We start from the raw sequence: 13684 nt of genomic DNA, 5'->3' as shown, positions 1-13684 counted from the left end.
GATGCACACACACATGGATGGCACTGGGCAGGCTCCCTGCAAGGCCTTGGCAGGGGGTGATGCACACACACATGGATGGCACTGGGCAGGCTCCCTGCAGGGGTGACACACACACATGGATGGCACTGGGCAGGCTCCCTGCAAGGCCTTGGCAGGGTGACACACACATGGATGGCACTGGGCAGGCTCCCTGCAAGGCCTTGGCAGGGTGACACACACACATGGATGGCACTGGGCAGGCTCCCTGCAAGGCCTTGGCAGGGGGTGATGCACACACACATGGATGGCACTGGGCAGGCTCCCTGGCACCCTGACGTGGGCCATGGGTGGATGGAGCAAGAGAACCTTGCAGTGCTTTTCTAGTATGAGGTGGATGGTCAAGACAAAATTAATAAAATCTGTATCCCTCTTGGTTGTCCTTACACACAGTATCTGAGAGCATACATCACAGTCTAATTTATATTCAGTTCTAAAATGGCTTGAAAGGAGTCTTGCCATACCTACAGGTCCAGTTCTATTTCTGTTGAGCATCCACCCTCAAGTTTGCTGTTCCATAAAAGTGTTCTTTGTGCCATCCCTTAGAAAGGTTGGGGAACTGGGAATGTTCCACACCATGTGTTTCATTTGTACATTATGACTGTGAGACCGGGCAATTTTATTTTTTTTATGCCCCTGAGATTCATATAGTATTAAATACCCAGGTAACTGATCTTCCATTATGGAGGCTTTGCTTGGTAGGTCCTGGAAGAGCCTTGCCTTTGTGTTTACACAGGATCCAGCCCTTTATTGCTGTCTTTGCTGGACAGCAAAAAGCAGTGTGTTCTTCACAGCAAGGCCCCTAAAGTGGTGGTTGTATTCTCCATTCTGTCCTCTTATCTGAAGAGAATAAGGACATTCTGTGTTTACAGAGACATCCTGTGATGCAGCTATTTCATAAACTGAACTGGAATTCATGAGTTTTTGCATAGGCAGCATCCCAAGGTAGTCATGCCAGACCCAGTTAGTAGATTAGGATTACCTAATGGTGTGTTTTATCTGTCCAAGTTACTGTGATTGTCTAATTTATTGGATAACATAAAACATAATTTAATACTCATGTACAAAATGGCAGTCATGTGAATTTACAAGAAACCTGTAAGCTCTGAATTAATTAATGGCTTAGTGCAACGGAAGGTTCACTGATGCTTCTGAAGATGGAACAGAGCTATTGCCTTCACAAAATGCACTTCTGATGTTCTTGTCATACACTCTCTTGTGAGACAAAGCAGATTGCAGATCTGTGTAGGAAAGGAAATTCAGAACCAGCACTAATGGGGAAGTTTTTAGGAGGTATGTAAGCTTTAAAGCAGTAAATGTATTATCATTTAAAGACATATTTTATGATACTACCTTTGTACCGTAAGTTCAATTTTATATTTGTATTACTTTGCTTGAAAAAAAAGGAGTATGTCCTTCAATATTGGTTGTATAAATGTAAATATTAGTGTACCACATAACTGTTCTCTCTGCAGTTTTTGACATTATTTTCTTCTAGCTTGATTTGAATCCTTACTCGTGCTTGTTACGCTCTGGATAAGGACCAGTCTGTAGTATCAATATTTTTTCCTTTGTCTTTATCCTTCCTGCTGATGTTTTTTCCCCCATTTCTACATATTTGAGTGTCAAAGTAATGGTGTGGTAAGTACAAACTGCCAGTTGAAAAATTTATATCTAGAAAGATAGAAGGGTGATAATTTACTTCAGAGCTTGATTTAGCATGAACATCCTAAGGCATTAATGTAAAAGAAGTTAGTTTAGTTGTTGGGCAGTTGTTTGTCATTGGAGACTCGTCTCATTATGGAAGATGTCACAGTGGCTTAAGATGGTTTCAACAATAATGTAGCAGATTTAATAATTTTTTATTCATTTGTAAGTATTTAATTTGTATGTAATCTTTTGTGGTTTTCCTATTTTTATCGCACTTTCTGACTCAGTATTTGATTGTTGCTCTTGCTTATAGGAGAGTATTACAGTGCCTCTGAATTCTAGGAATTAGTAGAAGGTAGGAGAACTTTCAGCAGCTCAGTGTAGGTTTGTAGGGTAAGTTTGCAGCCTGCTGAGCTGTGTCAGCAGTGTGTGAGTACCTGAGTGGTGGGTGCTAAAGCAGTGTCCTTGTTATGAAAAATGCCAATCACTTGTTTTTAAAATTTTTAAAAGTTTAATAGTAATAAAATGGTGAAAAATATAGTAACACAATTAGAGTAATAATCATTTGGACAAATTGAATTAGGACAATATGAGACAATAAAAACAAAGTTACGGACGTCTGGGTGCCTTTTTCTGGGCATCACGAGCCCATAAAAGGACCCCCATTAACAGAGGATTAACCCTTAAGAACAACAGCCTGTTGCATATTCATACACTTCATACATGGTGCATAAATTCCATTCAAGCACAGGATTCTGTCTGGTCAGTGTCAGCTTCTTCCTTCTAATCCTAACAGCGCCTCCAAGGTGGGAAGAAGTTTGTTTCTTCTGATAAGAAGGCAATAAATTCCCTTTCTCTGAAAGATTTAGGCTGCTATCTCGCTGCAAGCTCTTTCTGTTAAACAAAGCATCTTACATAGCATAGTTTCTATTTTAACAATTTTTATAGCCTGTCAGGATCCGTCCTAGTGAACAGATACCCTGATGGTTCGTAGGAATCATCTCCGAGTGCAAAAACCAACACGGTACAAGGAGGTTTGCAGTGATAATCAAATCAAATGCAGTTTTATTGAAATAACCACAGCAAAAATGCAATAGAGGGATTAAGGGAGAGAAAAAGATAGAGAAGGAGAGAGAGAGGGAGGGGATATAGCTACCAACGCAGAGACGAAGTCCTTTGGTTCAGTCCAGCCGAGGGTCCACCTGCTACGCTGGGGAGATCTCAAAGGCTCTAGCTAACTCAGAGATTTTTATTACTGAAAATTGTGAGCGGGGGGGGGGGAAACAGATACAATAGGGAACAGATGCAACAGGTAGTCCATGTTCTCAGCAGTAAATGAGAGCCATTGTTTTCTTGGTTCAGTGGTCACAACCTGCAGGCAAACACCTCGCTTCGGTCAGCTTGCCTCCCCACACACCTGCCCCGGGCTGGGGGTGTCAGTCCCAGTCCTTGGAAGGAGCAGAGGGGCCTGTTAGGAGTTTCATGTCTCAGTCCTTGGAAGGAGCAGAGGTGGCTTTCAGGAGTTCCATGTCTCAGTCCTTGGTGGACAGGTTCCTTACATCTCCATCTGTCTGTCACGGTGGTTGTAAAGCAGGTGAGGGTCTTCTGTGGGAGACCACCTGAAACTCAGGAGAAGTCCAGCCAGGCCGAGGGTGGGACAGCTTCCAGAGCTGCTGTTGTTGCAAATGGGGCACGGTGCCCCTTCTTAGCATACAGCAAAAAAACCTGTGAAAACAATAGCTTAACACTGAGCTTTCAGGTCTCAGGGCCTTTGGCGTGTGACTTTTCTCCTTCAGAGCCAGATATTCTAGACAGGGGGGGTCTTCTCTTCAGTGGTCTCCCAAGGACGATCGTGAGGCAAATGAGGGAAGATTTGGACAGACTCTCACAAAACCATATTTAACACAGTACTTAAGAGAATTAATACAGCATTACTTTCTAACACAACACATATAACATTCATTTGAATATTTGCGGAAAGCCAATCATAACACACATGCATTTTTCCCACTTGTGCTTGCAGAGAGCCACATCCTGGAGGACGTGAACCGCTGCATCGTGGCGCTGCGGGAGCAGGACGCCGAGGGCCTGGACCGCGCCGCCGGCGCCATCCGCGGCCGCGCCGCACGGGTCGCGCACGTCGTGGCGGGGGAGATGGACAACTACGAGCCCGGAGCCTACACCCAGGGGGTGCTGGGGCACGTGCAGCAGCTCTCCGGGGCTGGTAAGGCCGAGCGTGGCGCTTTTACGGCCTGTCACCTTTCCTTGGTGCGCTGCCTCAGCGGGGATCCCGCGGGCACTGCGGCAACGCACGGGGGTGCACCGATGGTTCCCTCCGAGGTGGCTCCTTTCAGCCAGCTGCTGAGTTAGGACAAAGCCATGCGGTTCAAACTGATTTTTAATGTTTTATTTGAATTACATAGTCTCTGTAAGCTTTCTTGAGTTATGGTATCCCCCCGTTACTGGATGCATGTAGCATTGTTTGGAGACTTGGAACTAATGAGGTAGCAGCTTCCCACTTCATTGCATCTCGCCACGCCTGCTCTAAGCAGATGAAAGGCAAACTCGGAGAAGGACATGTGTCACAGACATCTTTTGTGAAAAATTCTTTCTTTAGGATTTTTCTCCCTTCTGAGAAGCTGTGGCCTCAGCACCAAAATGTAAGCAATGGTTCTCTGCTGCTGTGGAATGCAACAGGTGGGTCTGTGATTGGTCTCGGGTGGATGTTTGGATTTACTGACCACTCACGGCAGAGCTGGGTCTCGCTCTGTGCTGAGACACAGACCTTTGTTATTCATTCTATTCTATTCTTAGCTTAGCTAGCCTTCTGAGAACTTTCTCTCTATTTCTTTTATTATAGTCATAATGTAATATATATCATAACATAATAAATCAAGCCTTCTGAACATGAGGTCAACGTTCTTGCCTCTCTCTTCATCCTGCAACACTTGTGACCACTGAGACAGACGTGCATGATTTGTGTGTGCTCCCAGTTTAAGGACTGTTAAGCAGTAATCAGATGTCCCAAAAAGTCTTCCGTTTTACAAAACAGATTTGAAATTTTCTAAAATGTTTAGTAGTCTCCTTTACATTTCCATAATATTAAAACAGAGGGCATCCTATTTTGGAAAATGCCTGTACTGGCCACAGGGGGTGTAACTGCACTGTTCTATAAATGGTTCCTGTGTTTTCCATAAATGAGTCTCTGGCTTTTCATAATGTGTACTTAATTAAAAAAAATAAAATCTATGGTATTCCCAGTACTTCCATGTTTTAAATGGTTGCAAGTCTCATAGTGGGGAGTTAAACTGCTCCTGAGAGATTTTCTGGCAAGTCCCTGGAATATAGGATTTGGCTTTCTGAACTCAGAGATCTAATTCCTTGCTCTTTCAATCTAAACAAATGTCGAGTACCTTACATTTAACTGACATTTTACCACCAGAAAAGGCAGGAATTTTGTTTGAGCTCTTTCTTAGTAAGTTCAGGTATGTCCAGGGCAGAACTGCCCTCATGTGAACAGGAGTAAACTGACATTGCAGTGAAGCGGCAAAAGGGAACAATGAGGAGAGTTTGAAATAATATTGCCTGTTTTTATCTTTTTTTCTGATATTTTGATAGGAAAATTGAAAAATGTTCAACACTGCTCTCCTTCCTTCGTGATTTCTGGAAGTACTGTGACAAATACTGAGAGGGAAGCAGCATAGAAATTTCTGGAAGTACTGTGACAAATACTGAGAGGGAAGCAGCATAGAAAAGCATAATTTAGATTCTCATGTAAAAGCTGAGCCTGTTTTTCTTGAAACTAGTACTGTTTAAAGATGTTGGGAGTTGACATTGATTTCTGTTCTGTTGCCTTGCTTTGACAGTAATATATATAATATACCTGAACCTGTCCATCTGTAGAAGATAGGGAGGCATAAAACTGGTTGTGGTTGGAATGTTTGCTTGTTTCAAGGGACATCAAGCATGGTCACAATCTTAAATGACTTTGCAGTACTTCAGAGAATTCACTGTCTTTATATTGTTCAATAGGAGGGCAAAAAAGGCACACACACTTTTCATTTTCACCTGTATTTGTGATCTGCAGTGAACACATGTTGAACTGAGAGGGCTGCCTGGTTTTGTTTTATTTTACTTTTTCAGCTTACAGGTAAAATGCAGGTAGGTTGCAGCCCACAGGTGTAACCTAAACCATTCTGTCCCAGCTGGGTCTTTCAGGTCCAGCTGATTGCCAGGTGAAAGTTCACCAGGAGAGAACTCTGCATTTATGCTGCCATAAACTCCTCAGTTAACTTCCACAATAACCTCAGGCAGTGGAGGGTGTCCTTTATGCCTAAGGAAGAGGTAAAGTGTTACTCATGAGAAATTTTACTGCAGGCAGAGTATAGAATTAGTGAGAACAAAATTAAAGACAAAGAGCATACATGGAAATTGCAGAGATCTAAAAATAAAAATGGAAGAGTGAATGGGAGAAGAAATAGCGAAGATGCAAATTGGAGGTAACAGAAGGGAGAAAATGTGCATAAAGAGGAGCAGATATATTTGCTGTTTGTTTTGACAAAGATCAAGGTTAAATTGTAGAATATATGATGAGGTAATGTATAAGAAAAGAAAGATATTTAATTCTCTGCATTGCAGTATGCAAGGAAAGAGCAAAGATCACTCTATGTCTCTTATTGCATTTTGATAGGGTTTATGTACTATTGTATCGAAGCAAAATGAAACTTTTAGGAACTCTGTTTATAAAATCCTAAGGTATTTCTTCTTCAGAACTGGAAGGGTGATCTTGTTCTGTTCTTTTAAATACCAGTCTCCTCTGTTATTTTATTGCCTGCCAGAGTCTGCAGCAGTTAAATTTAAGTCAACAATTTATATTATGGCATATATCTGTTGGTAGAGTAAAAGGTTTGTATTGTAAATTTGGTCTGCAGTTCTGCTTTAATGCTGAACTCTAATGATATACATATAAGTGTAAAAACATAAATTCTTTAGTTACTTCAATGTCTGCAGATCTTGTAAGAAAAACAAGGAAAAGGGTGGAGACAAAGATGACAAGTATTGTAACTGCCTCAAGTCTGCAGTGGGCCAAAGACGTTTAGCTTTTAGACTTTTTTGGAGTGCTTGGGTTTGTGTTCAGTGATTTTCTTTAAAACCTGCACAGCCTTCAGTTACATTTTGGCAGCATATTTTAACATATTATGTGCCAGTATGAACGAATTGATTTAGTTACACTAATGTAACACCAGGATTGGTGTTGTGACCACCTTCCAGTCTCCCCTTTCCCTTCATAGCCCTTTCAGTGTGGGTGCTTCTGCAGCCCTGTATTAATACTGACCTCCTACACCTGAACCAGGGCTTTCTTGTGCAGTAATTTATTAATTGATTTCCCAGAGGGGATTAAATCTACTGCATTGCTTTTCTCTGGGGAAAGGTAATTTACCTTGGCCATAAAAAGACAGTGCTGTTTTCATGATGCAAGCCTCCTTCCATCTTGAGCTTTTTATGCAGCTTTTCCATTTCCTGCAAGCCTGTGTGCACCAAGCTAATGGCTTGTACTTTCCTGGCTGCTTCACCTGCCTTTTTTAATTCCAGTTTACAGGTTTGTCACAGCAGCTTATGTGAAATGCCTGGCAGTTTCCTTTGTCCCCTGCCTCGAGTCTTCTGCAGTAGGGATTGTCTGTTCTTTGGAAATGTGGCTCTCTTTCACTCAAAAGGCAGCCTCCAGAGAGGGAATGCAAGAGGGGTTGTCTGTATTCTCCTGCCCACTCTGACATTTAGTACTTATTTTGTCATCTTCTGGTAAAGCCACCTGAGCCAGCGTGGGGAGACAGGAGAACTTCAGAGACTTCTCTGGCTTTTCCTAAAGGGGTATCTTCAGATGGGATGAATGGGCAGTTGGAGGTCCTTTCCTCTTGTTGTAGAACAAAAGATATCAATATGACCAATTTTATTCTAATTTATTTATTTAGGGTGGCTAAAATGAGGTGAATGGGCCTTACTCATTCTGTGGGGCACACAAAAATCATAAGTTTTTATTAATTTAAAAAGGTTAGTTTAGAATTTTATTAATTCAGAAAGTTTTTAATGAAAAAGTAGTTTCCACTAGTTGTTCATCACTGTCAGAATAAGATCTATAGAGGATACTTGCTGTTCAAGTCTGTTTAGTGTTCAGTGATTTTCACTCTTGCTTATGAAACCCAAAGACTGCTGAAGAAGAGGATTGACTCCTGTCACTTCAAAATACATAAAAAAAGAAAATCCCCAAGCACTTGAAGAAGGAGAGAGGCCTGAGCATGCAAGCTTATAGAACTGGTTAACTTTGAAATTGGTGCTCAACCCAGACAGGGAACATTTTATCAGCAACTATTCAGCAGAATTACTGTAAGAGCTAATAGGAACAAAAAATGGGCCAAGAAAAACACTGAGGGTATTTGCATGACTTAGCCTGAAATATGCTTTGTGATGAGTTCCATGGTGATTGTGAGATAATAACTTCAGTAATAGCCCTTGGTTCTTGTGGTTTTTACTCTGTTACAGAGTCAGTAACTTCCATTTGGTGGAGAATGCAGTGAGGCTTTTCTTTTGTTTTTTGAAGGGCTCTGTTTGAATCCTTCTTTAGAAACTGGATTTTGCTTCTGATGTAAGACTATTCTGAAAAATAGGGGGAAAGACCAACATTTTTTTGGGTTCCAGGTAATCAAAAAATGACCCTGAACATTGAAATTTCTTTTTGCCAATCTTTTCTTCTTTTCCTCTAGCTCAGAAATATTTTTGCTTCGCTGTTAATAGCACTGTAATGCCCATGTTGATTATAGGCACTATAATCAACATGGGCATTAAGGTGCCTTTAACTCCACAGCTGCTTCTTGGAGATGCTGTTGCACTTAGTGATCATTCAAAGCACTGAGAAGAAGCTGCTCTCAGTGCCCAGCACAGATGCCCTGTTCAGGGCAGGCCTTGAACACACACTCAGAGTCTCCAAGAACCTTCCTCCTCAAGAGAAATCTCAGTTAGAGCAGCCTTGAAAATGCAGCATTGTCATGCAGTAAATACCTGTTTCTGAAGGTAAGAAGTTTGGTTTTGTGCTGTGCAGTTGAGGTTTTGATGCTTTTTTGGTTGTTAGGTCATTTTCCTGGGTTAGGATTGTAAATGCCCTTCTGCTGCCTGTCGTGGATGTGGCACACGTGGTCTTGCTCCATCTGAGCTCCATGGGGAGTGGGAGGGAGGTAATCATTGCTCCCCTGGTAATGAACCTGCCACTTTGGTGAAGCCTGGTTTACCTGCAGCCTGGTTTTGGAGCAGAGGACACGTGGGGAAGCTTCCTTAAAGTCAGAACACCACTGAGCACCAGGGTTGTCTTTGCTTCTGCAGTTTCCACAGGCCCTGCAGGGAAAGTGGGGATGGCAGTGTACTAATGGGCAGTAAGGGCTTTGTTCTTCTCTCTCCAGTGTTTTGTGGGCTGGGGTTTTTGTTGGTTGGTTTGTTGGTTTTTTCAAGCAGAATTGCCCTTCTGTAGTCATTGTGTGTGACGTTTTGTGATACCCTTCCCTCACCTGGAGCTACATTAAGAAGTGACTTGTTGCTTTCCAATGTCTGTATAACTTTAATACATCCCTTTTAATAGATCTCTGTCTTTTAGATCTTAAGGACCACTAGACTGGTCTGGTTCAGTAGAGTCCCTTCATTAATGACAGCCCTTCCCTAAGCTGATAACAAGATCAGGGACTCTGCTCTTCCTTTCACTGCGTTTTTTTTAACTGAAGCAAGCTCTTGAACTTGCACAAGGTTATCTCCATGCCCATATCAAAGCCATTCCTTTCATTTCAGCTGTGACTTTCTTGCACAAGCTTTTAAGTGCCTTGACCTCTGTAATTTTAAGGACATTTCATTCCAGCTTACAGACTTCCAGCTCTGTAACCTTTCCAGTTATTTGGAATGTGTTTTCCAGAGCCTCGGGGACACAGTTTTATCTCATTACTGTTATCATAATGTTTATCTTGTAGCCTTGATCCTACAAGCCCTGATGCTATTGTTGCTTTGCATTTTTGGGGAGTTGCAAGCATGCTGTGCCTGTTGCACTTGCCCGTGGTTAACTTGCTGTGTCTCAGGCACTTGTTGATTATTTATTTCCTTTGCCAGTCCACATTCAAAGAATCCTTTCATCCTCTTGCCTTTTAGAACAGTGCAATATGTTGGAGATGGCATCTTTCTTACAGAAGCTGAAGTTTTTGTCTATTTTACAAGTTTTTTGCAGTAGGAACATTTTAGTTCTTAATGAGCAGCTTTGGCTTCACCTGATGTGTCCTGGAGCCAAAGCTGGTCAGACCTGCCTGCTGGGTTATCCCAGTATGTACTGGAGTCTTTGGAATACTTTGGAATTTACCACTCTTCTGACCATTTGCTTTTGTAACCTTTACATGTCAGAGCATGATTTGCCTCCTAAGCAGGATTGTGAACTGAGTAACTGGATTTCATAGATTATCAGTGCTTAAGAGTTCATTTTCTATTTCATAGTATCTACGAGGACTGTTTTGGTTTAAATTGTGAATATGAGTCCAGTTTCAGTAAGGATTTCCTTAGACCTGAAAATCTGCAGGATGTTTTTGTTCTTCAACTGTAGCTCATTCTTAAGTTCTTCATAGAAATAATTTCCTAACTGTAATGTGGAACAGTTTTCATTTTTGCCTGTAATACACTATGTTTTATAGCAAAAGTCATAATTTTGTGACATGCCCCATCATAATCAAAATCAAATGATTGCCCCACCTTCCTCCAATAATACTTTCAACTACATACATCCAACTCTGTTTAAGATATTTTTAGTGATTCCTTTCTGGCAGCGTGCCCTCAGCTCTTCGTGCTTCCTTCCATGCAAACCATGAACTTTCAGATGTGGAAATGATGCAGCAGCTCTTGATGGGGGGAGCATATGCATAATTCAGTAGTATTTATATATGCCTGTGTATGTATGCTTGGATTGTAAATCTGTTCATGTAGTAAAATTGATTCTTGCTGAAGTCATAAGCGATAAGCTTGTCTTCATTTTGGTCACCTTGTCTCAGTAAGTCTGTCACCACATCCATTGCACTATTGGGAGAAGTGGCATTGAATTCATTATGTACCAAATAAATTTCTGTAACTAAGGCTTCTCCTCACTTTCTGGGGACTGTGTTCTGTTTTCTACCAGAATCCCCATCTCTGAGGCTGGTTTTGTTTGCTGCAGGCTTTGTTTTGTGTCACAGTCGATGAGAACACCAGAGCTCCTCCTCAGATTACCCAGTGCTGTCAAACAGCTGCAGTGCATTGGAATGATGCAGTAGGCAGCAGACAAAGTGCAAGGAATGCATCCATCAGAACTGAAGCGTTTGCCATGGAGTTTCATACAGGAATGTACATCTGTCTGTCACTCACACACCTTTTGATTGTTGTCAGGCATTAAAAATTCAAAGATGAGCAGCTCCAGTCAGCAGATGGAAAGGCCTGTGTCTTGGTATTGTGTAAAAAAGTTGTTGCAGAATTCCTCACCCTTTCCAAGCACTGTAAAACAGCAGCCATGCTTTGCTCGTGGAATATTGGGCCTTAGCAGCCAGGCCAGGCAGGGAACTGTTGGTGGCCCTCCTAATCAACAGGAACATTTAGGGAAAACCCACAGGTGTTCCAACAGCTTGTTTAGTTGAGGGGTTTGTGGGGTTTTTTCTTAGAGTTCAGTTTTATAATTTCTTTCCTGACCTGAAGCTTCAAGTAGCATGCCCTGTGCCAGAAGGTGTTTTCCCAGGAACGGTATTTTTGGTGTTGAGGGAGGCTTAAAATAATTGCCTGGTACTGATTCCTTGGTCTGAAGTCAGAAGTGTTTAGTGAGCAATTCTGGACGATATCAGCACACTGTTGGTTTTGATATGCTTATTTTTTAGGAAGGGGAGGCTAGATTTCAGGAGATACCGTGAAGCAGATCTCTGAGGAAGCATTCATGGTAAAATAAACAATATTTAATGATAGTATGCTAAACATAAAGTGGATACATGGATTGTAACAGGGGTGCCAGAATAAGATGGGAAGGATGAAAGGGTGTGACCCTTGGTAAGAGGATGGCACTGACTGTGCACTTTCCAGAGCAGCCTTGTCAAACTCCAGGTGTTGGGGAAAAGCTTTCTGGGGAGCAGAGGGTGCTGGGGATGACTTGTGAGAAGGGGAGAGACTCCCAGCTGAACGTGGGCAGGTGGCAGCCAAGGGACAAGGGATGGAGACTGCAGCTTCCCCAGAGAGCTGCAGTGACTCTGCTGCCACTCACTCTTGGTACAGACAGGTGGCACAGCTAGCAGGGGCCGCGGGCTGCAGCAGAGAAAATCAGGGGGAGTGTGGGCAGAGCAGGGGATTTATTCACTCTAGTGCAGCCCTGGAGCAAAGCTGCAGTGACATTTCTGTCTTTAGAGGTTTTCACAACTTAGCTGGACAAACATGTGACTGATGTTGTGTTGGTTTTATGTCTAAGGAGGAGATAGGCAGAATCCTTTCAAATTATGTATATAGGATGTTTTGCTTGTGTTAGATGCCAGCTGCATTCACTTAAGAACCATCTTTTCTGGGTAATTAAATGCTTTAATGTGGGCATTCATACTCTGCTGTAGCAATGTCAAATTCTTAGAGAAGAGTTCTTTTTCTGCTTAGTGACTTGCTTGTTACTAGAAATACATACTGTTACTATTAAGAAGGACTTTGAGTGTAAAAATGCTTGCATATACTTTGTTCAAAATCTGCAAATTTCTCCAGAATGTTAATGCAGGCCTCTTCTATGAAGTGTTAAGTGTTGTGTATTAAATGGTGGTCAAGCATAGAAACATGGCAAATGGATGCAGTCCATCTGTGTGGTTTAGTCTGACATGTTTCCAGATAGGCAAAGAAGCATTTAGAACCTGTAGGTGCTCTGTTTTTCAAAGAGTTTGTTTACTCTTCAGTGTGTTCTTTTCAAACCGTGGCAACTACTTTCTTTTCCTGAGAGCTAATAGTAAAATTTTCAGCAGTGCTCCAGATTTCTTTCCAGTAACAACATTGTCCTCTTGTGTTTATTTAATTTGTCCACTTGTCTTGCTTGTCTTTTATTCTGTGGGATAGGTAAGTAAGAACCTGTACCTAAAAACACATTTAGATTTTGTATCTCAATAGTATTAGAAGCAAGGCTAGATTTATTCAGTGTAGTTTTGTTCAGTTTTTAACCATTGTTTGTGAGCTGATAACTGGCTTTTTTGAATCTTCAGTAGTCTGTATGTTGGAGGAAAATCATTATGTCTGCATTGTAGGCTGGGAGGAGGCTTTCTTGTAGTCCATCTTTGTAAACTCTAAACCCCAAGCAGAGAACAAAAACACCTTGGGAACCTTTTCAGCCTTTCCATAGTCTCTCCATGGAGTTGGATGTAGCAGGAAATGTAATTGGCAGTCCCTCTCTTGTCTGCAGCAGTCCCCTGCAGTTGGAGCTGCCCCTCAGTGTCTGTACCTGTTACAAGGGATTCTCTAGCTGTTCTTTGCTTCCTTGTGCAGAGCTTTCTTTAGCTGAGCAGCTTTGCCCTGCTGATGACAGTAGCATTAGCACTAATAACCATAATTGTTGCTAATTAATTTAAACACTCGCTGATGGAGAGATTTCAAGGGGAATACTGAAGAAGGTTCTTTTAAGTGTTATTGATAAGCAGTTGGGTAAGATGGGATTTCTTTGTAGGGCAGAATGTGTAATACAGGATGCAGTTATGGTTGGAATACTGGGTGCCAACAGCCCCTTCAGGTTCCTGCTTTGAACCCTTAGAGAGTGCCACTCGAGTCTGTCACCTTGGCCACAAAGAAGCTGCCCATTGGTATTTCACCTTCTGCAGCCAGCAGGTTTACTGCTCTCAAATGATGATGTGCTGCAGTTGAACATTCTTATTAAACGTGGCAGCATCCCTTTATCACTGTTGATTTTAATCCATTTCACTATACCATGTTCTAATAATGAAGTTTCCACCTGGGC

General features: G+C 42.0%; 1 protein-coding gene across 2 annotated transcripts in view; it reads left to right on the top strand.

Moving 5' to 3' along the window:
* Positions 1-13684, top strand: part of CTNNA3 (catenin alpha 3) — a 429736-nt gene that overhangs the window by 326222 nt on the left and 89830 nt on the right. For both annotated transcript variants that reach the window (XM_063164177.1, XM_063164176.1), the window contains exon 12: positions 3710-3910. In XM_063164177.1, coding sequence (XP_063020247.1) covers positions 3710-3910 — 201 coding nt within the window. The remainder of the gene's footprint in view (positions 1-3709; positions 3911-13684) is intronic.

Source organism: Melospiza melodia, chromosome 9, assembly GCF_035770615.1.
Source record: "Melospiza melodia melodia isolate bMelMel2 chromosome 9, bMelMel2.pri, whole genome shotgun sequence".
Lineage (NCBI taxonomy): Eukaryota > Metazoa > Chordata > Aves > Passeriformes > Passerellidae > Melospiza > Melospiza melodia.
Note: the sequence above shows the minus strand (reverse complement) of the source record. Positions and strands in the feature narration are given on the sequence as shown.